At 51.4% G+C, this 26,902-nt stretch overlaps 2 protein-coding genes across 3 annotated transcripts in view; both read left to right on the top strand.

Annotated features, from left to right (window-relative positions):
- Window positions 1–3,784, top strand: part of SPECC1 (sperm antigen with calponin homology and coiled-coil domains 1) — a 72,522-nt gene extending 68,738 nt beyond the window's left edge. For both annotated transcript variants that reach the window (XM_084219079.1, XM_084219080.1), the window contains one exon: window positions 555–3,784. In XM_084219079.1, the coding sequence (XP_084075205.1) occupies window positions 555–644 (90 nt within the window). In that variant the 3' untranslated portion in view covers window positions 645–3,784. The remainder of the gene's footprint in view (window positions 1–554) is intronic.
- Window positions 3,785–12,143: 8,359 nt separating this feature from the next.
- ADORA2B (adenosine A2b receptor) lies at window positions 12,144–24,909 on the top strand. Its single transcript, XM_084218977.1, has 2 exons — window positions 12,144–12,714; window positions 23,921–24,909. The coding sequence occupies exons 1-2, from the start codon at window positions 12,350–12,352 to the stop codon at window positions 24,600–24,602; spliced, it is 1,047 nt and encodes a 348-aa protein (XP_084075103.1). The 5' UTR covers window positions 12,144–12,349; the 3' UTR covers window positions 24,603–24,909.
- The last annotated feature ends 1,993 nt before the right edge of the window (window positions 24,910–26,902 follow it).

The following is a 26,902-nucleotide window of genomic DNA, read 5'->3' as shown; positions in this document are numbered from 1 at the left end:
TAGGAGAGCTTCCAGAAAGAATTTGTAGAATCACAGAATAAATATGATTTGGAGGAGCTGCTGAAGGTCATCCAGTATTGAAATGAGGGTATGGATTATGTCCTTCTTTTGGATGCCAGCTGCAGATTATTCATAATTTTATGGACAGACTTGCCATATTACACCATTACATTAATGGTTGCACCATTTTGTTTCCTTTTGTTTTAGTGCTTTAACAGAAAGACATTAAACTGTTCAAAAAAACTTTTCCAAAATTAACTATATGACAAGGGAGATAGAAGTTTAATAAGATGGGAAACTATTATGGGGTTCATGAGCTAGATTCAGAAGCAAAGAAGCATCAGTTTTAATTAAGTTGCATAGAGAACTGATCTTTGATTGCAGATGAAAAAAATATTTTAGACTGTAGAATGCATTAAGAGATTTCAGAATTGCCCTTGGCCAGTGGATCCTCCCAGTGATGGCTGTGAGGGGCTCAGGAGTGGGAGCAGAGGCGTTGGGGGGCTCAGAGGAGCTGTGTGGGGTTGCCTGAGCGTGGTGCTGTGTCTGTGCAGGAGCTCAGCGAGATGATGTACACGGACCGGCCCGACTGGCAGAGCGTCATGCAGTACGTGGCCCAGATCTACAAGTACTTTGAGACCTGAGCTGCAGAGCAAGAGGTGGACACAAGTGGGGAAGAGAACAAAGAATGCTACAGATGCACTCGATCACTTTAAAAACCTGCTTGCTCCTCTTCCACAACCAAGCGAAGCTCTTAGTGTGAAAGGAAGCTCTTCCGTAGGTTTGATTCCATCTGGGACTGCAACCAAATAATTCCCTGTTGTCCACCTTTGCAAACCAAATCCATTGGTAAGTTTACTCCCACATGGAAATTGCAAAGCGTTTTCAAGCACACATGGGATATTTCTGAAGAGGATCCCTTGGGCTAACAAGGTTTGCCTTGACAGGGGACCTGCCACACAATGAAGTTTTAAGTCAATGTGGACTATGCTGGCACTCAAGGGAGGCTGGGAGATTAATATTAATACAAAAGCTCACAAAAATGCTCTTCTTGCCAAGAGATGCTTAATTCATCCCAAGTACATGTTGTTTTCTTGCCTCCATGTATTTTATTAAACATCCTTGACAGATGCACTTAAGTTGTAGAACCTTAACCTGAGTTACTCTTGCACATCTCATCCAATAACTGCACTAATTTACTCATAGCATAACCAGCAGGATGGTAACAGGATCATTTGTAACTCAGAAACCACCCTCTGTTCATCACCAGCTAGCGAAATAAGTCTGAGAGGTCCTGTTAGGTGCTGGGACTTCCTTTCATCTCAAACAGAAATAATCTCTTTGAGGAAAAATAGGTTTATTACTCCAACTTCATTACTTGATTACTCCGGGAAGCCAGAGCTTGGTTTCCTGGCTGACTGTGCAGGCACAGTTATCACAGGAACATTGCAAATGCAATTTAATAGCTTTAGCTTGAAAGGTGCCAGTAATCAGGTGAGCAATACAGTGACATCTCATAATTTTTGTGGATTGAGTGGAGTAACTTCTTCCTTCTGTGTTGCTCCTGTAGCTGTGTCATTGCTGCCTAGAGGCAGGAATCTGGAGACAGCCTGTGCCCTGGGCCATGAAATACAGCCCGTGGGGCACTGGTACATGCTTGGAAATGATGTCATGCTGTAAAGGAACACAGTCATATATCAGCACCAATGGAAGGTGCAGCTTCACTCCACAGATGACAAACAATGTAACTGGAACCCGTCTGTGGCAGGAGATCAGGCGCCAGGGAGCAGCTTCCCACCTCAGTAACACTGTTAGGAAAATGCCTGAGAGACCCTGTGCAGTGTCCATTATTCTGTTTCTCTCATTTCACCTGATGAAGTTAATTTTTGTGTTTGTCTCCAAGGATCCAGCATCCAACAGGCTGCTGGATTTGTTCTAGGAGCAGGTCTGGGAGAGCATGTAAAGGCTGCATGGCTGCTTCAGGGCATGCTGGTAGGAGAAAGTTGGTGTTTAGTTAGTGTGCTTAACCCTGATGCTTTGTGGACATTAGTCCTAGGGAGCTAGGGATCATTACTCTCTTGCAAAAAATACTAGTGCTCACTGCTCCTGCCTCCTGGAAAAAGGCTCATGAAATGGAAACAAGAGATTTCACAGAACAAAATTGATTTCAGGCTGTCAAGGGCTTTGCAGGTGGCTGATCTCAGCCTCTGGTTCCCCACAGTGCTTTGTTGTTTGATTTGATTTTACTTTGTAATGCTATTTAATTAATAAACAACATATTTCAGACTTGGTGTTCTCACAGCAGAATAAAGGATTCAGGAATGGATGGTAGAGCCCAGGGCCAGGGGGTGCTTTGAACAAAGAGGATACTGGAGGAAGGCAGTGCCTGTTCTGGGGGAGGAGAAAATCATCTCTTGCTCTTGGTTTTAGTCTGAAATTTATTCTAATCCATTGCCTCTGGGAAAGTCCAGTTCCAGTCTTTGGAGAGGCTGTGTGATAAAAATGGCCAGGGGAGAGCACTGACAGTGCCCCTGCACACCAGCTGCCATCCTGCACTGTGAGCAAGCAGTGAAATTCACTCTGGGACTTCTCAGCACACCCTGCTGAGAACCCAAGAGGAGTTGCTCTAAAATACAGGATAGGATGGAAGAGGAAAACTCAGCTGAGCAGAGTTCCTCGAGGCACTTGCACTGCAGAGCCCATTGCCTGGTGGATGCAGCAGCGCTTTTCCCTGGAGGTGTCCCCTGGCAGGGATCCCAATTCTCTCCAACGGGCTGGAGTTCAAAGCTGGAGTGAAGTCAGCACAGAAAAATCCATATTCCTCAGTGGGCTTTGGATTGGGCACTTGCAGGGATGAGAAAAACACTTTTAATTCCCAGTGTATGGTAAACATCTCAAAGAGTTCTCTCTCTCTCTTTTTTTTTTTCCCCCCAAATGATTTGTGCAAAGCAATATTTCTGTCATCTCTTTGCTGCTTCCTCTCCTATGCCCCTCCCAGCAGCATAGTCCAAACACTAATTCTGCCCAGTTCTAGTGGTGTATTCCTAATTTTTTTACTTTGCTAGGAGTTACAACACAGGGTTGTAGTAGGCAAGAAGATACTTGATTTTATCTTTTCTTCAATTGTTACTGTTCTGTCCTCAAACCTGCAAAACATCTTATTTTGATACTTTGAGAGATGGTTTTCCAGATTATTTTTTTAACTTAAGAGCATTGTTTATTTGTTCATTTAACTGTTACAATATTGGGGGGGTTTCTTCCTTTTAAATCTTGCACAGTTACATTTCTAAACCTTGATTTTCACAAGTTGCTGTTGTTTTTTCACGCTGCCTTAAAATTTCAACATGAATTTAAATTTATCCTATATGAGATGCTGCAGGCCTGGTTTTCAGAGACTTTACAGGGCCTTGTGAGACATCTCAGATTGGAGCTGCAAAATTTAATTTTCAGCTGCCTTTAATGTTAGGGAATTTAATTAATTTAAGCAAAGGGTATGTGGATAGTCTTTATAGAAGTTCTGAGAATTCCCTGAAAATGTCCTGAATGTGATGCTATGACAGGGGTGGTGTTGAGCAGTAGCTTTGCCTGAACTGCCTAAATCCTTTCTGACTTTGCCTCTTAGGAGTAATGGCTCTTTCCCTGGTGTGCAGGCAGATAAATCTTATCTTGTCCCTTGCTTCCTGAATTGTCACTCACAGGCACCACTTGGGGAGTCTGTGGGACTGCAGGGAAGCAAACAGCTGGTTTGGGATGAGCACAGCTGGTTTGGGATAAGCAGGTGAGAAGAAGGGTTAGGAAGGGGGTGCCAGTGACATTCCCAGGAGGGATGTGGCAGCGTGTTGTAGTGTAGTGTAGGAGAGGAGATTGGAGTGTGGGAGGTGCAGTCCTGCTCCTGGGATTTCAGGTGAGACAGAGAAGGTACAAATTGTTTCATGGCTTGGGAAGGTACAGAGGTGTGAGGAGTGAGCCCAGAGTCAGCCCTGGGAGGAGCTTTTCTAGAAGGGCTGAGGAGCTTTTTCTGGAAGTTCCTGGTGAGACTGAGGGGGAGCTCAGAGTGTGAGGAGAGGGACAGGGGACAGACACACCTGGGGCTCTTTGTCACAAAGGACATCAGAGAGTCTGTGTGGGCTGTCAGCTTGAGGGGCATTCCTCCTAAGAGTGCAGCCTGGGGGTCTCAGCAGGTGAGGAGAGGACGCAGCACAGTTGGCTGCCTTTGCCAGGCTCCCCTTCCTGTGCCAGTGGTGGCAACACAAAGGGGACAAAGACTTCCTGTTCCTCCTGCACTGCAGCAAGGCAGCTGTGCTAAGCAGAGGGATTTGGGGCTTATGCAGGGTCCCTTTGAAGTTTGGCAGTTTGCTTTCTGTGGTTGAAAGTTGTTTTTGACGGGTTTTCTCTCTTGTTTTGTACGTGCAACCAGTTCTGTGCAAGTTTTCTGTCCAAACCAACATGATAGGTACTTCCCAGTTTGATTCCTGACCTGGAACTCTTCAAAAATCCACCTTTTGGCTTCCCTGACTTTCCCCCTTCCTTGGCAATGACCACAGGAGCCTGGGCTTGTTGGTTTGCTCATACCTCCCTCATCCTGCTGAGCTGGGGGTACCGGCAGCGAGGATCTGACTGGGCCAGCTCTTGGCAAAGCTGAGCCTTGTGCATCTGATCACAGGCAGGGGCTGGATGGGATGAGATTATGCATTTTCCTGTCACAAGAGGGCTTTTTGCCTAAAAAGACTCAGGGCATGGAGCATTAAGACATTTTTAAACCCAGCAATAAGTTCTACTATGCTCAGCTGTGTTGGTCTGTACCAACTGCAGTGCCATCGACGCTCGCTCACCGACACGGTGCAGAGGCAGCTCCTCACTGAACTGCAAGTAACTTTATTTTCTCAACTGATGCTCTCTCCATTTTTGACTTGCACGTGTGCCAAGTCCCATTGGGCAGTGCTGGACACAATGTTTTTATTGACTGTTGGTCCAGGCTTGAGTTTGTCATATGGGATGATCACCTCTGACAGTTTTAGCTTTCCCTGTTGGGTACAGATGTTCCATCATAATCTAATTTATACAAAGAGCACATTAGAATGTACATACTAAGCATTGCAGATTTGGACATGCTAATATTTAAATATTAACATTATTAAAATGTATGATGCAAAATCTGTGTAATATTTCTAATAAATCTTTTTCTGTTTCTGAGGTTTGTTGAAATGTTTCAGTTATACAATGCAAAAGCCAAAGTATCTCCCATCCCTGGAAGTGTTCAAGGCCAGTTTGGATGGCAGTCTGGAAGGTGAGATGACAACTCCCAGAGTTCAAAGCACCTGGGAGGCAGTGACAGAACATTGCAGAGGGTGAGCAGTGTGTGCACAGTGCCAGAAACATCCCTTCCACCCACAGAGCTTCCACCATCCCCTCCACCCACAGAGCTTTCAAAGGTGCTGAGATCAAATTCCAGAAGAATTTCACAGAGGCTGCTTTTGTCTCACAAAGGTGGTGACAGCAATACCAGAACAATCCAGCTGCCAAGTAAGCAAAGAAAACTGAGATGATAAAAGAAATGGGCACTTAAAGCTCTTCAGGCCTCTCAGGTGTGTTTGTGTCCAGCTGGGCAGGCAAAACCCTGTGGGAAAAGCTGTCATTTACATAACCCAAGCTACTTTGCCTTTCCCCACCTAAGTATTGTGTTTCAGCCCTGGATTTTTAATGCTGGGCCTTAAATGATGCTCCCAAGCTCTGCTGTCTCTTTTCAGAGAACACTCCTGGTGCTTTGATTCATTTGTGGGGAAAGCTGGGGAAATTCTCTGTGGACATGGCCAGAGAGTGAGAGCCATGGACAGGTTTGGTTCAGCAGGAGACTGAAATCTAAAGCAAATATTTCCCCAGGGTGATTTGTGGATGGTTGTAGGTGGGGTGAGAGGACAAGATCCAGGGCTGCTCTGTGGCTCAGTGTGCTTTCAGTGCCAAGTGACTCCTGGTGCTTGGAGAACATGGATTGGCATGGAAAGAAGAATTCCCTTCCTGACTGGTGAAAAGTGGAAGCCAGAGCAGATGGAAGAGAAGCAAAAGCAATGTGAGTAGAATAAAGAATCTTCCAGATGGGCTGCAAAGGTCAGAAGCAGGTGGTTGAAGCCTCACAGAATTATCCGGTTTAATACTGGAGGACTCTGGAGTAAATGTCACCCAGGAGAGTCAGGTGCTGGGGGAGTCACTGGTTTTATTGAGCTTAACAGGAAGAAAATGAGGCTGTAAAATGTCAGCGTGGGTAAATATTATTCACACATCCAGAAAGTGAACTGCTTTCTCCTCTTTAATACACAACAATGACCAAGGCTTCATCCTCAGCCCCTCAGCAAGAGTTTAAGCTGGTTAAAGAGAAAGTAACAAGATCAAGAGAATTAACATGGGAGCAAATGCTTTTCTTAAACTGCTCCACACAGCTGCACACCTTCTGTGCAAAGCTCCCGTTAAAACTTCTCTTGGCTTTAAAAAAAAAAAAAAAAAAAAGAATTTATAGCAGTTCAAACCTTTGTTCCACCTTGATGTGCTGTAACTTTTGCCTGCTCGGTCAGCTCATCCTTTGTCTCACAGGAAGCCACTCCCAGGCTCTAATCATGGAGACAAAGGAGCTCCCCAGGTGAGCGATTCCTCAGGACATTCCCATCATTCTCCCAACAGGATGAAATTCCTGGGAAGTGAGGCTGCAACCATGACTCCTGGGGTTTTTTTAGTTATAGAACATTTGTTACTTTCCTTACCCAAATTTAAACTACAACCAGGGCAGGTCCAGTGAAAGCCATGAATGAAAGTGTTCAGCCCAGGCAACCTGAATAAAAATAATTTATTCATAAATAATAATCTCTGCACAGCTCAGCCCTGGAGAGCCCTTCTGGGAAAGGGAGAGTTCTGTCTGAGGCTTGCAGAGGGGTTCATAATATTAATAATAAATAACATGCCATGGGATAGGGCAGGCCAGTTCTCCCCTTCAGCTTTGATTAGACATTGCTTTCAGAGGGACTGAGCTCAGAGGGTTTCTCATGGAGTCTTGCAAGGGTGGAATCCACATTAACCAAGTTTCTGGGCTTCAACAGCACCAGGTTTCATTTTGCCAGTGGTTGTGGAGCATGGATGAAACAAAACCCTCACCTCTGATGGAGCAATCCAGCAGGGGCTGTGCAATAACGACCTTGGGGTTCAGACAGGCTTGGAGTGCAGATTCAGTATTTGCTGTGCACAGGAAGGTTGGTCCTGCCCCTGCCTTTGCTCATTTGTATTTTTGGGTGTATTCTGCAGCTTCCCTTCACCACAGCTAAGCTGCTCTTTAACCCCTGGGCGACCTGCCTGGCCCTGCCTGTGAAAGGAGCCTGATTTTTGGGGATCAAAAGTGGTTTTCAGAGCTCTGTCCGGGACCTGGAACACCAGAGGTTTCTAAGTCCTCTGACAGCCACAGATAATCTCAATAATAATAATAACAGATACTTATAAATCATGAGCTCATCTTGCACAGAGAAAGCCAGCTGAGGGATTTGAACTAAATCTTGCTTTTCTCTAGTATTTGAGCATAATTCCATATTCAGAGCAGTTGTGTTGTACCTATTCAAGACCTTTCACTGCATTCATTTGGAGCTCCAAATGTCACATCTGTAGATGAACCTGAATTGCTTTAAAGGCTGGGGCTGAGGACTCATTTCCCTGATGTCAGGGAGCAGAACCACTTCTCCTTTTGCTGTGAAGTGTTGATTGGGAGTGAAGAGGACACTCAGCAAGTTCTGGGCATAGGAACTCGTGAAGGTTCTGCCCAGGAAGCAGCTCAGCTCTGAATGAAGCAATCACAGGTTGTTTGAATTGCAAAGGGCATCAGTGCCTGTCCAGCTTCTCCGGAGCTGATGTTGGCCTGGAAACACAACGCTTCCCATGGATTTCTCGGGGAGATTGGCTGTCCCAGCTCCACCAGCATCAGGGAGATACTGGGCCCAGTCCTCGCTGGGAGCCCCGTGCAGGGCTCAGCACTGTGGGGATTGAGCAGCAGCTGTGCCCCACAAACCCTGCTGGAAGAGGCACTTGGCTTTCCACCCCAGAAGCTCGTTAGTACACAAAACCAAACACAGAGAAAAAAATGAAAAGTTTCTTCAAAATGATGTTCTCATACCTTGGACTCCGCTCAGCCAGAATCCTTCCTTTTTAATTCAACTGCTTTGGTGGAGCCGTTTATGGTTTATTTTTTTCTTTTTTTCAGTCCTGTGGTGACTTCTTTGTTTTCTAATGAAACAATTTCTAAAGAATTCACACACCTGCATTGTTGTGAGATGAGTTCTTGCAGATAATTTAAAGCACCGTTTTGAGATTCCGGGATAATACACCCTTATTATCTGGCAATGACCCTGGGGACTAGGAAAATCCAAGTTTGTTCATCCACAGTTTACGATCTTAACCGAGTTTTTCTGTTTGGTTTTCCAAGGGTTTTGCCGAATGATTGAAATCTCCAGTATGGAAATAGCTTTCCCTGGAATTTCACTCTTTGTTTTCCATCTCTTCCAGCAAAATGCCTGCAGCCCTACAGTTACAACCTCACCTTGGGCCATTCCTCTCCCCATCATTTAATTCAGGGCTCATCAGGAGCCTTTGATGTGCTAATGCTCAACACCATGTGGGCAATAAACATGCAGAGGTGCCTGCAAGTTATCCAAACCCATCCATTCCTTTCACCTGGCTTGGGCAGAGCGAGCAGTTCAGCCTGTCGCTGGCAGCACCATTTCAAAGGCGGTTTTTGTACCTGCTCTGCGGTTTAGGGGTTGCGTTGTGTCTTGGGAATCCTTTCTTGGAGTCAGGCTCAGGACAGGCTCTGTCTTGTCCAGGAAAACAGCTCAGAAGTACCGGTGGAGGCTCGAGTGGGGATGGGGATGGGGATGGCGCTGGGGAGGCAGTGCCAGCGCTGCCAGGCTGGTGGCAGTGCCTCTCTCTTTCCTGATTTCCCATTCCCCCGTGTCGCGGGCAGTTTTGGGGTGGAGCTGCCCTCCATGGGAAGGGATGGGTGGCAGCTCAGAGGCAGCTCTGCCCACTGCTGCAGCACTCACAGGTCGGTGCAGGGCTGCCAAAGCCAATATGATGGTGTGCCTGAAGCAGCATCCACCTTTATTTATGATAGCCAGACAATATCTGTGTCTCTTTGCAGCAGAGATTCTCCCAGTTCAACGCTTGTTCTTTAACTCTGTGGGCTTAGAGAGGAAAAGTTGTTGTTGAGGCTGCTGAGGAGTGTCTGAGCTGGCAAATCTGGCTGCGGGACCAGCAAGAACATCTCAGCTCTCCCTGGCTCGGGAGGTTTCTTGGTGCTCAGAGCCTTTCCCCGCGGGCTGGCCGGGCCCTGCTGGGTGTGTGTGCAGGGATGTGTTAGTGGGGCTCCTCTCCAGCTCTTTGTGCCTGCGCCAAGAGCGCTGGAGGTGTGAAGGCACAGCTCGCTCGGGAAGTCCTCGGAGCAGCCGGAGCCTGCTCAGGAGAGATCACAGGGGCTGCAGGAAGAGCTCGGCCTCCGAAGCGGCAGCTCCGCTCCCCCGGGACGGCAGCGACAGAAGGAACAGCACGTACGAGGCTGGGGGGCTCCTGCCAAGGCGGGGGGACAGCGGCTGTGGCCGCCCCAGGGTGCCGCTCCCTTCTCCCAGCGCAGCTCCGAGCGCAACGTGGGATCCCTTTCAATCGGCTTCCCTCGGAACAAAGGAGCCCGGGCAGCTCTTGCACTTGAAAGCAGCAGATCGGGGCTGCTGCTGTTCCCTACGTGAGTGTTGGGAGGCGAATCCCTGGAGGGAAGCGGAATCCAGGAAAAAAAAAAGTAGTGGTGATTCATCTGCGTCTGACATGCGAGCATCCAGCAGGGCTCCGGGGCTGCCATGGTGCTGTTGCACTCCAATTCTTGAATGGATTCATTGCCCATCGGGCTGCCGGCTCTGGGCCGTGTTAACCTCGATGGTTCTGTGATTTCCTTGCTCCTTTGCAGATTCCAGAAGATAAATTTGCAGCCTCTCACCTGTGGATCCCCGGGAGCTGCAGGGTTTCTCACTGCTCAGCTCGTTCTCCACAGGGCAGCGCACTCGGTTGGTGTTTCACGGAGCGTTTGTAATGCCAGGTATTTAAAGAGGGCTCCAAGATCACAGCTGGAGGGCAGGACCTGGGAATGGGCTCCTCCTGTTCTTCCTGCCAGCAGGATTTAACCACGTTTGGTAGAACAGAGCTGAGCACACTTGTCCTTGGCTCCCCTTGCAGGAGTTGTATTGGGAGTCAGCTCAGTTGCCCCAGTTACTGCCAGAATAAACCACTGGACCTTGGCACTGGACCTGCTGCTTTGGAGAGCCATGAATCTCCCTGTAATGCAAAATCCACAATATTCACTGCCTCCCTACCTGTCTCACAGAGACCTTGCCCAAACAACCTATTCATCAGAACCTGAAATAATGGTTTCTCTGTTCATGTCTGACTTGACAAACCACAATTTCCCTGGGCTCAGTCTGTAATAAGTGCTTCCATGATCATAAAAGCAGATCTTTCTCTAATAAAATGTGTCCACTTCAGAAAGTTAATTCTGGTTTTGCTGAAGTGCTGTAAAGCAGCAGAAGGTGGCTGTTGGCACATGTTCCTGCACTGGGAAAACAATGTGTGTAAAAACCCTGATGTAAATCCATCCCTCTGGGGGAAAAAGTGATAGTTCACATGGTTATAACAGGCTTTGCACGAGGGAAGCTGCACTCATCCCAAAATAATAAATAAACCAAACCAGTGTGGGCAAGTTCAGGATCCAGCCAGCTCTGATGGAGCAGCCAGACCTGGGGCTGTGAACCTTGAGCTCACCTCAAACTCTGCTGCTCCTTTCAGGGCACTTCCAGGCAAAAACTGAGGTTTGAATTCCCTCTTAATGCCATCAGGGGTTGGTTCTTCCCTGTGAGAGCAGAGTGCCTGGAATGCAAAGTGCAAAGGTGGTGGTGGGAGTGCAAAGGGCAGCGATGCTCCCGTGTGCAGATCCCTCTGTGTGTCCCCATCAAATGAAATGTACCCCAGCACAGCTTTCTTTCAGCATCCTGACATGTACAACTTGATAAAATTACTTTGTTCAATATAAATTAACAGTCCCCCTTTTTATCTGTCTGACCCAAAGCATTGCTGGTCAACGGGAACGTTTCCATTTGCACTACACCCAAAGGAATCGTTTCAATCCTATTTTTCCCATGTTTTTTGCTGTGATTTACCTTTGGATCCTCAGAAAACATTCCCTTCTGCAGGGAAGGGAATGTTTTTTAAAAAAAAGTAAATCAATGGCAATATCTTTTACTTTCTGTTTGCTGCAGGAAGGTTTATTTTCTTTAATTGTTTTAATTTTTTTCCACTTTCTACCCTGGGCTATTCAGTGCTGCTGGATGCTTTGGCAGTGATGTGAAGTTCAATCTCTGTTCTGTGTTTTGATGGTGAATACAATATAAAGATGAAACCTGTGATGAAAAGGTAACCATTTATTAAATTCACCTTCCCTGCTGGTTTAAGATCCACCAGAGCAGACAACCCCTTCAGGTATAACTTTTTTTTAAGCTTCTTAGGCTGAAACTCAACCACTTCAGCCCTGTGAGTAACAGCATTTGCTAATCCGTGGTATTTTGCCATTTCTTACATCAGGAAATGCCCCGCTGTGCCATAACCATACAGAGACCGAGCGCTGCCAGGATTTTGTGAAATCTCCTACTTCGGGTCAGCGCTCTGCCCGTGGCGAATTTTATTTTCGATGCGGCAACTCCGCCGTCCCGGAGCAGCAGCAGCATCCGGAGTCCTCGAGTTTGGGGACAGCGCGAGCAACTTTTTATTCCGAATTATGCAAAAACCTCGGGGGAGCCGCACACGCCGGGTCGGGGGAGCCGCGCCGGGGCCGGAGGTGCGGGAGCGGGGCCGGGCGCTGCGGGGGCGCGGTGCCGGTGCCGCCGGTCCCGGCCAATGGCTCCGCGCCGCGCACTCCCCGCCCCGCTCGCCCCGTGAGCAGAAATAGCCCCGCCACCGCCGGCAGCGGCTTTTCCGCGGGGAGCGGGCGGCAGCGGCGGAGCATCCCGGGCGGAGCGGCCCCGGGCGGAGCATCCCGGGCGGAGCAGCCCCGGTCGGGCCGGCCCCGATGGCCCCGCGGGCGGCGGTGGCGGCGGGCGGGCGCTGAGCGGGACCCGCGGATGCCGGGCGGGGGCCGGGCGGTGTGGGCAGCGGGGGGCCGCGACCCGGGGCTCGCCGCGCCCCTCCGGCCCCCCAGGGCCGCGGGGAGCCCGGACATGGGCGTTCGGCTGCCCCGGGGCGTGTTGGTACCTGCGGGAGGGCGCCCGGTGGAAAGTCCCTTCTTCCCATGAGCAGCGCCTGCTCCCGGCGCTGGGCGCTCGCCATGGACACTATGAAAACCACCTACATCGTGCTGGAGCTCATCATCGCCGTGCTCTCCATCGCTGGCAACGTGCTGGTCTGCTGGGCTGTGGCCATCAACAGCACCTTGAAGAACGCTACCAATTATTTCCTGGTGTCGCTGGCCGTGGCCGATATCGCCGTGGGGTTGTTGGCCATCCCCTTCGCCATCACCATCAGCATCGGCTTCCAGGTGGATTTTCACAGCTGCCTCTTCTTCGCCTGCTTCGTGCTGGTGCTGACCCAAAGCTCAATTTTCAGCCTGCTGGCCGTGGCCATCGACAGGTACCTGGCTATCAAGATCCCACTGAGGTAAGAGCTGGAGTGGGAGAGGGAGAGGGCTCAACCTCCCCGGGCCTGTCCCGCGCTTGGCGTGCAGGAGCTTCTAATCTCTAGGGCTGCCCCAAAAGTTTTGCTGCTGACAGGTGGTGGAAATACCAGATTGTCACTCGCTCGCTGCAGGAATGGGATCAGTGTCCTACTGTCCTACTTCTGCTTTGGAATACACCTGGAAGTTCAGTTTCTTGAGAATGTTTACCTTGGGAGGGTCAGGGTTTTCTCGGGCAGGCCCGCAGTTGTTAAGGCTGTGTTTGGGATGGTGGCTCATCTGTGCAGGTATTTATACAGCCCCTTTATTGCGGTGTCAGGCATCTCCCAGGTAATTAAATAGAGGAGCAGCCACTGTTTCTCCTATTTCCTACTGTGGAAAGAGAAGAGGGGAGCAGAAAGGTTCACACGGCAGATTTTAGTTTTACAGTTCAGTCTCATCCAAGTGCAGCATCCAAGACATGAATTGTTTTCCTTCTAATTCATGGGAATTGAATTGAAATGGGGAAAACTGTATGGAATAGAAGTTACAGGCGCCTCTCCAGTGGGCTGGTGCAGCAGCTTCCTTAAGCGGAAGCGCACCAAACCCCGGGCTTTGCATTTTGAACCACCTGAGTTTGTTCATCTCCGTCTCTTCCGTGTCTCGGTTGTCCTTCCCTGGGAATAAGACACTGATGGATCCTGCCGGCAGTGCAGGACAGCTCCAGGGACTGGCGGGGGGCAGAGGCTGTGGGGAAGCAGGGCGGCTGTGGAACAGGGACCTCAGCTGAACTCCGCCAAGCCGCAGCTTCCCTGGATTCCGCTCGTCCCCGGCATCTCCCGTGCACGAGCAATGAAGTCACCCTAAAACGATTTCAAAAGCGAAAGCCCTTTCACCCTCTTCTGGCACCTTGCGTCTGAGACCTCGCAGAGGTTGAGCAAATATTAATTAGTCATCGGGCCGAAGCGTGGCTGTGGGGCTCTGTGTCATCGAGCGCTGCGCGTGGAAATTCCGGGGCACGTCCCGCAAGCGGCCGCGGAGCCGCAGCACAGCAGGGACGGGGACAGGACAGGGACAGGTTGTTTCCAGCAGCCCTGACCCTGTTTCTCACCTTCCCAGCATCCCTGACCCTGTTTCTGACCCTCCCAGCCACCCAGCCGGGCTCACAGAGCCACCCTGGCTCCGGAAAATGCTGTCGTGTCTTTTCCATCCGTTCGCCCGGGGCTTTCCCGGGCTGGCGGGGCAGCGGCACAGCAGCAGCTACAGAAGCAGGTCAGATTTTTGAGTTTCAGTTTAATCACACCCCTGGCCACAAGCTGTCAGGCAATAACTGTTTTTGTTCCACAAGCACTTTCTGCAGCTGAGGGGAACTGGTGAGGGGTCTGTGCTCTGCTGGGAGCGGGGGGAAGCAGAGGATCAGAAATGCTCTGAGGGATCGTTCCTGTGCTCGCAGAGGGAAGTGGCTTTGCCAGCTGAAGAAACTGCCAATATTTCCTCCACTCCTTTTCCCCCACTCCTGCTCTCGAGCAGGTTTGCTCGACTCTCCATCAGGGCAGTTCATCCCAGGGCAGTTTTGCCTTGCTTCAGGATACTTTCCCAGCTCTGCTTTCCTCACCCCATTTCACTCCAAACCTTTTATTCCATTTGCACAAACATCTTTATTCCTATGAGTCCTTACAAGCTGGACACAAATGGAGACCAAGGAGTCCCATCCTAGGCTGGCTAAAGTGTGAAATTTGGATTTAACTCCATCTTGGCATTAAGGCCTCTTTCAGTGCTCTCAGAAGGGAGCAGCAAGTAAAAAACTCCTTCCAAAGGAGGGGGGTTCTCCCTGTGAGGGGCAGGACAATGGACAGGCCCCTCCTCGGTGACAGGAGATTTAGGGACTGATACTGAAAGGCTTCTTTTAGTTGTACAGCCAAGATCAAAAGGGGATAGAGGAGGTTATAAATCTACACAGCCAAAACCCTTCTGGACTGCACCAGGGTTTTCCCAGCAAGGTTTGGTTGGAGTTTTCTCTTCAGCATCATTATTGCACGGCGCTGCTGGCAGGGAGGGGGGAGGAACTTCTCCCACCACCCTCTCTGGGCAGGAGCACGTGCCATTTCTGGAAGCAGGGTTGTGCTGTGGGAACAGGAAGATCATCATCAATTTCTAGGAATGGAGACTGTAGGAAAAGCTTTTCTCATTTAAACACCAGTTCTGGAGGCCAGTGCAGAGGCTGATACCAGGCCATGAAGTATTAAATGTTTAAGAAAATGATTTGTGCTCAGCCCTGTCCAGCGATTACCATAAATAATGTGGTTGTTGCAGAGCAGATGAGTGTCCTTGTCACATCCAGCGCTCCATCAGCTTTCCCTGTGGAAAGCTCAGCAGGGACATTAAGGACTGGCTGTGCCACATTATTTGATACCCTTTCAGAGCTGTTTGAGAGGCTGGGCAGGCCTGTGGGCTGGGGTGCACAGCAGAACTTTGCATTACAGCCAGGCTAATAATGGATTTTTCAGCTCTGTGGCTGAACCAAGAAATCTCATGGGGAAGAGGAAAATTGTTTCAGTGAAACTGGAACAGGGATGTTGGGAGGTTTCAGTGAAGCAAAGTGATCCTGACCAACCTGGCAGATTTTGGGCTGAATTGCCCAACCCTTCCGATGTGGCTGTGCTGCTCTTTGAGGTCAAGACCTCCTCACTGGGGAAGGAACTGACAACTTCTCATCTGGAGAACTACAGAACAAAAATCTTATTTTAAAAATGGTGGTTTAGAGCCCTCCCTCTTCTGGCTAAAAATATTTGCTGAATTTGACCCAAAGCCATGAATTCTTTGTGTCCCTCGAAACTCATATTTTGCTTGTTTGCTTTTGATGAATTTTCTGTTTGTGGAGAAGCCCCCACCCACGCTGCCCATTCTGTGCAGCTGCAGCTCCCAGCCTTTCCCTGGCTCCCTTCTCCCTTGGCCATCACCAGGATGCAGCTCCTTGTCCTTGTCCCCTCTTCCTGCACTCTCCTGGCTGCTGCCACCCCTGAGTGCCCACCCCTGTGCCCAGCTCCATCCCAGCTCTCTGCCAGCCTCACTCCCCCAGCACTTCCTCCAAGCAGAATATCCCAGCCAGGGAATCGAGCATCTCTCAGCAGCAGCAAATCCGTCCTGCAGAGAGCACTTGGCACAGAGGCTTTTGCTCTCTGGCTTCCTCCAGGGCTGGATTTCACCCCACAGTCCCGTAGCTGGGAGCCAAAGAAGATTTGTAGGTGGAATAAAACAGTTTCCTTTTATTTGCATTAACCCAAATCCTTTGGCATGGCGAAGAATTGTAGGTAGGGATGGATGCCTGGAACAAACGTGTCAGGAATTAGGGAGGGAGAAGAGAATCTGTATTTAGAGAGCAAAAGGAGAGTGAAACACTGAGTGACTGTGCACTGGTACCTCCTGCAGGACAGTGAATGTGGTGCTGCTGCCTGGCAAACACCCCAGCTGGGGCCTGCCCTGGGAAACTGATCCCCAGTTCCCGGGGATTTGAGCTGATCTGCTGCTTCTCCTGAGTTTAGGTCTCTCCCATCTTCAGCTTTACCCCTTGCAGATGTGCAGGACTGATGTTCAGGGAAGCTTTGCTGTGAACTGGAATCCCAGCCACATCCTCTCCCTTTCTGCACATCTTTGAGCCCTTGCTGCCCCTCCTGCAGCCAGAGGATCCTCCTGTGGATTCCCAATCAGTTAATGGGATCAGGATCTGTCAGTGGTGCTGCCCTGACCTTCCTCTGCTCCTGCCAGTGTCCCACAGGGGCTGAGCCCCCCTTGGCTTTGACATGAGGAGGGAGGGGTGCAGCTCCTTCCTGCTGGCCTCGTGGGACACATTACATTTGGGTTGTTGCTGTTTTTCCCTCATCCTTTCCAGAGGTGGCCTGGCTGATGCTGAGGCTCTGCGCTGCAGAGGAGAGCTCCCTCTGAGGTGTTCCACTGCAGGGATTTGTTCCCAGATCCCTGTCAGATCCCAGCCTTCTGCTCAGCAAAGAAAACTGGTGGGGTTTGATGTCAAGTGGGACTGGAGTCACTGGGGAGCAGAGAAAATCCTCTTGGTGTTCACCTGCCATCCTGTGAGTGCCATCAGCACACAGAGCTGCTCTTCCTCCCTGTGCCCTTGCCTCATTTCCTTCTGTCCTTGCACTGCCCTTCATCTGAACCCCTGAGTGATGAGTTCTGCTGCTCCCCTGTGGCTCCCGTGCTGTGCCCATTCCTGAGCATCCCAATTCTGCTCCCAGAGCCTCCCCATCCCCAGGATGGTGTGCCTGGCCTTGCTTATCACTGAGTTACAAACTGAAGTGCCACAAATCCAGCAGGGGCAGGGGGCTGGAGTGTTCACTTGAGCAATGGAGCTGTCACATCTTTAGGGAATTTTGTGGCAGCCAAGCTGGGCCCAGAGGATGCGGGAGGCTCTCCCAGGGCTGCCACTCTCTCCAGCCTTCGGGTGCAGCCAAAACACAACAACAAAATCAGGAATAACCACATGTGCCCTCGTGGCAATAAAGTAGAGAGGGGAAATCACAGCTATTTTTAGCTGCGAGCAGCCCGGTTTCCTTAAAATGCATGTCCCAGATTTTTATATCTTTTCCGCACCTCCGAGGCCACTTCCCTCCCAAAAAAACAAAAGTCCTGACAGGAAAAGGAACTGGGACCTCTTTGGGACCTCTGTCCCCTCTGCAGGAGCTGGAGGACAGCAAGGATGCCAGAGAGCATCAGGGATGTCAGGGCTGGCTCCAGGCTGTTGGCTGAGGGCGCTGATCTCCAGGCTGAGTCAGAACCCAGATTTTTGGATTTAAAAGGTTTTTATTCTGTTTTGGCCAGCTCAATCTGTAAAAAAACACAGGTTGATTTGAGGATTTTTTTTTTTAAGGAACTTCTGAAATCCAACAGAATTTTGCTCCAGAAGATCTTTTGACCTCTCCCAGCAAAAAATACATGAAACTGAAATGTTTTGGCAGAACTGTTTTATCTTGAAGTTGCAAGTTTTTGCTTTGTTAATTATCAAGCTGCTGCTTGGGATTTTTATGAAATTTGCTGTTTGCCAGAGCAATGAGCACAGACCACAAAACTGAGTCTTTGAGGAGTGCTCTGCCCCAGCCCTGGGCTGCCCCAGGCAGTGACCACGCAGGGTTTGGGGACTCCTCTTACTGTATTTGATCCACAAGATGCCAGGAATTGGTGACTCCAGCTGTACCTACAGATGTGTCAGTCCTCAGGCTCCCAGGCTTGCAGAAGGGACTGAGTTTAGGGAATTTGTGCAATCCAAAGAGAGGATTAACTCCTAATCCAATGGATGACATCAGGCCTGGGCAGGAGCCACAAATAACCTGGGAGTGCATCAGTGGGGGTGTGTCCCTGTGGGTGTCCCTGCTCTGCCACCCTGCAGTGCCCTGTGGGCACCGGTGCCACTGGGACCAGAGCTGCTGGGGACAAGGGACAGAGCACAGTCCCTGCAGGAGCAGCTCTTTGCCACGTCCCTCTTCCCCACTGCTCAAACCTTCCATGGGATTGTGCCCCTTGTGCTGGCACAGGCTGGAAGTGTCCAGGCAGGGAGGAAGGATGGGCTGGGCTCCTGGGATGGGCTGGGTGGGCTCGGGGCTGATCCTGCCCCATCCCCTGGGCTCTGCAGCCAGGGCAGCTGAGCAGCAGCTCAGTGGGGCTGCTGGGGGGAAAGGCAGCGCTTTGGAAACTTTGGGAAGGGGGATCCAGCAGGGATCTGCCATCCCCCCTTATCTGCTATCGCCGTGAGCCGGCACTGGGAGGGGCAGCGGTCAGCGCTGTGTGGGACATGGGATCGCCCTCAAACAGCTGCCCCCGAGCCCAGCCCCTATCTCACCTCTGCCAGGCACCTCTAACTCAGCCCCTGGGGCTGCACAGCAAGGCCTGAGCCTCGGGGAGCCTCGGAAGGACAGAAACCCCCAGCCCCAGGCCCCAGCAGGCTGATAAGGCTGGGCTGCAGAGCCCGGGGGGGCTGAGGAGGAGCTCAGGCCTTAAACAGGGGAGAACTGCAGGGCTGTGCTCTAGGGCTGACCCAGGAGCACAAAGCACCGGGATCACGCTGGTTCCACACCAGTAACACACCAGTACCACACCAGTAACACAACCAGTATCATGCTGATTGCACACCAGTACCACACAAGCATCATACCAGTACACACTTGTTCCACACCAGTGCCATGCTGGTTCCACACCAGTATCACACCAGTGTGACATGCTGATTCCTCACCAGTACCACACCAGTATCACACCAGTATCACACCAGTACCACACCAGTACCACACTCCCCTGCAGCACGGGGCCGTTTTGGGGCAGCTGCTGCTGTTTGGCTGCCGGGGGCTGCTGGAGCGTGGGAGCAGCGCGCAGGGCGAGGGGGCTGAGCTCATTTCCTTCCTGTGCTCCGGGGCTCTCTGGCCTCTGTTTGCCCCAGCCCGCCTTGGCCCAGCCCGCTGACACCCCCGGTGTCTGAGCTCGGCTTTCAGCCGCTTTTTCTCACCCTGCCGAGCAGCGAACACGGGCAGATCTCGCCTGCAAACCCCTCGAGAGGCGAGAGGCGCTCGCACCTGCCCGGCCCCGGCAGCGCAGCATCCCCGGCTGCAGATTGCCGAGTGACCGTGTGCCATTTGCAGGTTTTGTATCTCCCGTGTTCCTCCCTCCCACATCTCTGCACAGCCCCGTGGCTGTCCCCTGTCCCCAGGGCGGGCTGTCCCTCTGTGCCTCTCCCGGCTCTGTCGCCAGCCGGGGAGGGAGGGCTCACAGGAGGGGTGAGAGCATGGATGGGAACATCCCGGGCAGGTTTTAAACCTGCAGGTGTTTGACAGCCCCGGCTCGTGGCTGAGGACACGGGGACCAGGGAGGGGACACTCCCTTCCCCCCGAGAGGGCTGGGGGTGCCCCTTCATCTGCTCCTCCTGCTCCTGACCCATGAGCTCACCTGAGCCGGGCTGGCAGGTGACAGACAGTGTGACTGTGACAGTGTGACACTGTGACAGTGTGACAGTGTGACTGTGGCAGTGTGGCAGTGTAACACTGTGACACTGTGACAATGTGACAATGTGACAGTGTGACAGTGTGACACTGGCAATGACAGTGTGGCAATGTGACACCCTGGCAGTGTGTGACACCGTGGCAGTCCCGCCCAGCGGAAGGCCAGCAGTGCTGCTGCTGTCCCCGCACAATGGGGACAGATGCAGGAGGAAGTGATTTGTCTGCCCAGGACAGGGACACTCACAGATGTCCCACTTCCCCAGCTGACAGCGTCACCACTGAGCACAGCTCTGGCCGCCAACTCCTTCCTGCTTAAACAGCACAGCTTTTTCTTTTTCTTTTATTTTTTTTCTTTTTGTTTCTTTTTAATTTCTTTTTCTTTCCCCCCCTCCTCTCTAAGGTGCAATTTATGATTCATTTAAAATGTCCTGCCAGGACATTTCAGCTGCTGTGTGATCTCCACTCCGTGGCTGTGCATGGAGCACAAAGACAGCAATGGTGCTTATTTTGTTATAGCTAAAAAATAAATAAATAAATAAATAAAGAGCAAGATGCAAAGTACAGCTGTGAGGAGGTGACAAGGACACAATGCTTGGCAGCCGAGCTGCTCTCACCCCTTGTGAATGGAGGTGTCTGTGCATTTCCCTTCACACTTAAAATAGAAATACATGAATTGTCACTGGCTGTTTGTACCAGAGCACCTGCCTGGTCCCAGCTCTGCGACCTCCATCTGCTCCTCTCCCTGCATCCAGCAGCCTGGGCATGGGGCAGGGTGGGCAGGGAGCTGGGGAGCACAAGCCTTTGTGTGGGTTTGGAGTTGAAGCTCTGGAATTGTTCATCAGAGGCTGATCCCGCTCTGGAGGCAGTGGGAGAACCCAGAGTCCTTGAGCAGTGTCTGCTCTGGCCCAGGGACACGAGGGACAGGCCAGGGCTGTGATGTGGGACAGGGAGGGACAGGCAGGGCTCTCCTGCTCTCTGACATAAATCATGGGGCCATAACCCCACTCCAGTGTTTCCTCCAGCTCCCCAAGCCCTTCACCCCCTAAGCTGAATTCTCCTGCTGTGCTTTCCTTGTCTGCCAGAGCCCAGGGGCAGCAGGGCTGGGCTGAGCTCCCCAGGGTCCGGCAGGGGCTGGTGGCAGATGCCAGGGACGTGCAGGACATGACTCAGTTCCTGCCTTTGGGAGCCAAACTCCTGCCAGGCCGGGCTGGCAGCGTGTCCTGCTCCGTGCCAGCTGTGCTCAGCACCAGTCTGGGCACCTTGGCTGCTTCCCAGCCCCAGGAAATGGCAGCAGAAATGCAAAAATCCCAACCCCAACCATCCTCCAACACAGTTCCAACCAGAGATGGCTCTTTTGGTGTTCGCTGTGAGCTCTGCCAGGAAAGCTCTGGGGTTTGGAGGGGCCACAGGGATGCTGCTGTGGGAAGGCCACCAGGAGCAGGGGACAGCTGTCCAGCCCCAGCTGCCCACGGGGACATGGCAAAAGCTGAGCTGTGCCTCAAACAGCCCCTTGTCCTCCTGCAGTGACACCGGTGGCAGTGCTCAGCTCCTTCCACCAGGACAGGAGCCTGACCCATCCCACCGTGGCCTCCTTTGGGAGGGCAGGGTGGGAGCTGGGGTAATTAAAGCCTTCAAGCTGATTGCACCGGTAAAGAGACTTTAGAAGGAACTAACACATTGCCAGGTTATTTAATTCCAATAAATCATTTTAAAATATTCAGCTGTTATTTACATTAAGGCAACATTTGATGCCTCTGGGGGGAAGTGTAGAGGTGGTTCAATATTTGTTATACATTAGTTGAGCAGACTTAGGTGAGTAAATTTACTTTAATGGGCTTTTTTTGGTCTAATAATATTAAGCCTAAAAGAGAATGAAGGAGGGGTTTGCTGGAGAATTCTGAGCTGTGAAAATCTGTTGGTTCCTCACTGTCTGACCCTGTTTTATGGAGCTTAGGAAAGAGCTTGTGAGACTCTTCATACCTGGATCTGGTGACATTCATTAATTTATGTTTTTAAGCACGTGCTCAACTTGTGTTGACTTAAGGGTCCCACCAAATAAGTGCATGAAGGTAATTAATGAACAGCTCTAGGACATCAGGCTATTCTGTTTCACCTTGAGCTCTTCTGGCTGGCCACAGCAGTGACCCTCAGCTGGATGGAGAGATGGGGGGAGGCCTTTGCCATGCAAATTCTGGAAAAATGAACTAATCTGAGCAGGGCAGTTGTTTCTTGTGAAAAACCATCTCCACCTCTATCCTGGGCCTCCAGCCCTCCCCACTGCTCAGCTCTGGCTCTTGCAGGCTGGGAGCCCAGGATGTTTTCACATCTTCTCTCAGGAGATATAAAAACGCACGTGCCACGTCCCTCTGCAGCTCTGCTGGGAGGAGCCAGCAGCTCTAAAATAAACAGGCCACCAGGACAGCCACTGGAACATCCAGTGGCTTCTTGACTGGTCTTGTAAACCTTCAAGCCAAGCCCTATCTTAGCAGAAGAGTTCAGGAGAAGAGCAGATGGAAGAAGCCTTATTTGGGGCCAAGTGTTTCCAGCAAGAGGCAGCACCAAATGTCACCAGCCTGGGACCTCAGCATGGCCATGGTGGCTCCTCCTGTTCCTGAGCTCACAAACCCCTCCATTCCTCCAGTTTCTGCTTCTGAGCAATGGCCCTTTGGCATTTTCCGGTCCCACCATGGCAGTTTTTTGGGATGGAGCACCTGGAGAGATCCTCTAAGCTGGGCAAGCCCGAGGCAGAGCTGCAGTGTTCCCTTCCCACTGCAGAGCTGAGAGAGCAGCAGCTCCTGGTGCCTCTGCAGCACTGACTGAGCTTGGCCAGGGCTGTAGCTCAAGACTCACACTTTGCCAAGAGATTGGATTTCTGTCAACTTCTCAAATCTCAATGATTTCAGGTCCCACAAGCCCAGACCAGCTCCAGCTTCTGAAAACTTAATGTGGGGTCTTAAAAGCAACAGGCTTGGCCTCACTGATGCCCTATTTGAGAACTTCTCATCTTCTAAGTATTGGAACTTATTAATAATGAGAGAAAAATGCAGGAGAAGCCTTTCAGTGACTGGATCTACCCTTCAGACACCAACCCATGGATTGTGTCCACAATTCAGCAGCACCTAAATGTGGCTGCTGCTCCTGCATCCTCCCAGCCAGCCCAGCTGATGCCTGAAGAAGGAGCTGAGGGCTCCCCCAGCCCCTCTTTGACCCCCACTGTCCCCCCATCCTTGCAGGAGAAGCAGGAGCTCAGACACGAGGCAGTGCAGTGATTCACAGGCACAGCTGCACTTCTGTGGGAATTAAACCCTCCCCTGCCTCACGGCCGGAAGAAAATCAGAACAAACGTTCTTAGGAGAGGAGGAGCAGGGCAGCCAAGCCAGAGTAAACAAGCACTGAGAGAAGGGTGTGGGAAGGAGGGGACGTGTGGCAGCCAGCAGACTCTGCCTGGCTGTGGAGAGGACAGGAATGGGTTTCTCATGTTGTCTTCTGGCACTCGCAGGTTCCTCCTATCTCCAGACAGGGATCTGACTGATGCTTTGATTTTGGCAGCTGCTCTGGTTGCTTCCAAACCAGACTTTTGACTTTTGCTGCTTCAGGTTCCAGCTCTGCTTGTGTCTCTGAGCACCTGAAGGCTGGAGGGGCCATGAAAGGACTCAGTGGGATGAGGAAGGTGTGGGGCAGCACCAGGCTCAGCACTGCACCAACCTGTCCCTGGGCCACAGCAGAGCTTCTTCATAACCCATGTGGGACTGCAGGGTAGAGCTGGGCACCAGCAGTGCCCCAGCTGGACGGGGTCAGCCCAGGAACTGGCCCAGCAGCTGCTCCAGCGTGCCCAGCAGTGGCTGCTCAGAGCCAGAGAGCATCAGCCACAGGGAGCCTCCCTGTCCATGCCCTGCTGGCAGTTGGTGGTTTAGGATCACGCAATGATAAAGCTTTTTTTAAGCCTCCAAGTCCCTTCCCTCCCCTTGCAGGGGGTTTGTGGGCTGCGGCAGTGCCTGGCGCCTCTCAGGAATAGTAAATGAGTCACCTCCCCAAACCACGGTGTGTGGGTGGAGACACAGGTGAGAGGTTTTGCCCCTCGGGCGATCGGAGAGGTGAGGCCCCCTCGTGGGTGTGGCTTTTGTCTCATTAAACACTGATGCCTTTAACTGCAGGGAAGTCACCAGTGCTCGTTTATGAAACATTTGCTGTGGTTTTGTCCCGGGGGCTGCAGGTACAACAGCCTGGTGACCGGCAAGCGGGCGAGGGGACTCATCGCAGTGCTGTGGCTGCTGTCCTTCGGGATTGGACTGACCCCTCTGATGGGCTGGAATAAAGCCATGAGCGGCTGTCCCAACGCCACCAACGAGACAGGGACGGAGCCCCAGGGCTGCTTCGTCTCGTGCCTCTTTGAGAACGTGGTCACCATGAGCTACATGGTCTACTTCAACTTCTTCGGCTGCGTGCTGCTCCCGCTCGTCATCATGCTGGGGATCTACATCAAGATATTCATGGTGGCCTGCAAACAGCTGCACCAGATCGAGCTGATGGGCAACTCCAGGACCACCCTGCAGAAGGAGGTCCACGCAGCCAAGTCTCTGGCCATCATCGTGGGCCTTTTTGCCTTCTGCTGGCTGCCCCTGCACATCTTGAACTGCATCACGCACTTCCACGAGGACTTCTCCAGCTCCAAGCCCGAGTGGGTGATGTACGTGGCCATCATCCTGTCCCACGCCAACTCCGTCATCAACCCCATCATCTACGCCTACAGGATCCGGGATTTCCGCTGCACCTTCCGCAAGATCCTCTCCAAGATCCTCTGCAAGGCCGACGACCTCCCCAAGTGTCCCTCGGAGCACAACCAGCACCTGACTGCCATCAACATCAGCGCCCCCGCGGCCTCGGTGACCGTCTGAGCCCAGCCCGGCCCAGCGGGGCCTCGATGGACTCGTGCAGCTCTGGTTTTATTTTTATTTTTGTAATTCATGTTGTGCCTGGTAGAGGAGTGACCTGAGCGGGGACGCTGAGTGCAGCTCAGCCCTGGGGGTGTGAGAGCTGTGATCCCGTTGTGTTTCCTTTCCAGGGGTTTCCTTTCCAGGCTGGACACTGACTGGGGAAGACTCACCTGCTGGGGGGGGTGTTTCCCCAATTGTGCTGCTCATGTCAAGTCATAGGATCTTTATTTTAATTATTATTATTATTATTATTTAATATTTGGATTCATTTAGGAGTAATAATTTTGTGTCTGTTTTTTGAGTTGTTCTCCAAGTTCATACTTGACAGCACTTTGGTAATACCCGAATTATTCCATCAATTGTTTGATGCAGCTTGTATTCTCTGATGGGAAAAAGTCTTACTTAGCCCAGTTGTGGTGTGAAACTGAATCTGTGTTCCAGGCACCGAGGGGAGGGACTGTGAGGATGGGAAAACCAGGTCAGAACTGGCCAGCCCATCATGGAAACCCCATTTACTGAAAGATTTGAGAAAAGGCTTGACCAAGGTTTTAGAGCAGAGGTTTTACTGCCTCTAAATCCCTTTGGTTCACAGGGCTGTCAGCCCAGTGCTTCAGGTTTGCTTCCAGATCTGTTTGCAGCTATCAAAGTGCAGGAGGCAGAAGTGCCCCAATGGTCCTGGCTGGTCTGAACCAGAGCCACCAAGGCCAGTGTCACTCTGCCTTGGGGACACGAGCCCCACAATTGGGTTTTTGTTCTGCCAGCCTTGCAGAGCCTCCACAAGTGCAGGTTTTAGCTGTGAGAGGTGGATGCTGCAGCTCACCTGACTCCTGAAGCTTGGTCTGGCTGGGGCACACCTGCAGCCCTGAAACCCCCAGAAGCTGTGAATGCTTTCCCCACCCCCCCCCCCCCATAGTAATTTTTATATTTTTATCCCTGAAAAATTGTACTTGAATCACACAGAAATCAACCCTATATTTTTTTTAATTCTGTTGCACTAAAAGGGGGGTACAAGACCCCAAGAGTTTCATTTCTCTGGCATATATAATGACAAGTATGGTGTAAAATCAATTGAAAAGCTGAAGAAATCTTGTTCCTGCAGCATCTCCTCTGCCAGCTGGCAAGAGCTGCAGGCAGCAGCTGCAGGAATGACTCTGGGCCCACCATGCACAGGGAATGGTTCCCTGGGAGTGCTGGATTTCACTGCCATTGGAGCAGCTCAGCCCCAGACCTGGGTGAAATCACCAGAGAGCTCTGAACGGCTTTGCAATGTTTATACAATGTCCAAATTTAGCTACAATTTAGCTACAGCTCAGTGTCTCAGATCTGGGCACTTCCAGCACGAGTCTGAGCAGTTCAAGTCCCTGTCCCAGGTGCTTCTCCTTTACCAGCCCCACTCAGCCAGGGCCCAGCTGAGCCAGGGCCACCTCCTGCCATCTGGGCAGGGCCTGCCTCTCTCCTCCCTCCGTCCCTTCCCTTCTGTGTTATCCTTGGCCCTGTTCCTCCTGTTAATCAGGGCTGGAAAGCAGCAGGGTTTCACCTGCAGCCCTGGCAGTGTTGCCAAGTGGTTGCAAGCCACATTTATCCACACAACAAAGGATGGAATCTCTCCCTTTGGCTGCCTGAAACCGACCCAAACTCTCACAGCAGCAACAGAGCAAAACTCTCAGTGCTGTAACACCCAGAGAGAAGGTCCCAGAACATTTGTGCACATGTGAGAGCTTCCAGTGCAGCTCAGCATCCACCACTGCTCCCTTCCCATGCCTCTCATGAGCCAGAGTTCCTGCAGGTGGATTGGAGCATCCTTAGTCCAGCTGAGCCTCTGGGCTGTCAGGCATTAATTCTGGCCCAGGCCACGGTCACTGGGCACAGGAAGTGCCTTTGTGGATCTGAGCCAAACATATTTCCAGGCAAAATAAAAATAGGACACCTCCCTTGCCCTCCTCAATAAAAAGCTCATTTGTCATAAAAATGTGAAGCAAAAGCAGCAGAGGAACTTTCTGTGCCAGAGCAGCTGTGGCCATTGAGCTGTCCCTGCTCTGCTGTACATGGATGGAAGTGTTCTCCTCGTGTTGCTGAGATTCTGTATTTGCAGGAACTGTTATTTTCATCCAAAATGCTTCATTTACCACCCACACCACCTGGCTCAGCCTGTGCCCCATTATTTCTGGTGGTTGATGCAGCAGGAGAGGCCACACTGGCCTCAGGGAGCACAGAGCATGGACAGGGAATCACAGCTGGAAGGAGCTGGCTCCCAGGGAAGC

Source organism: Fringilla coelebs (genome assembly GCF_963513975.1).
Source record: "Fringilla coelebs genome assembly, chromosome: 20".
NCBI lineage: Eukaryota > Metazoa > Chordata > Aves > Passeriformes > Fringillidae > Fringilla > Fringilla coelebs.
Note: the sequence above shows the minus strand (reverse complement) of the source record. Positions and strands in the feature narration are given on the sequence as shown.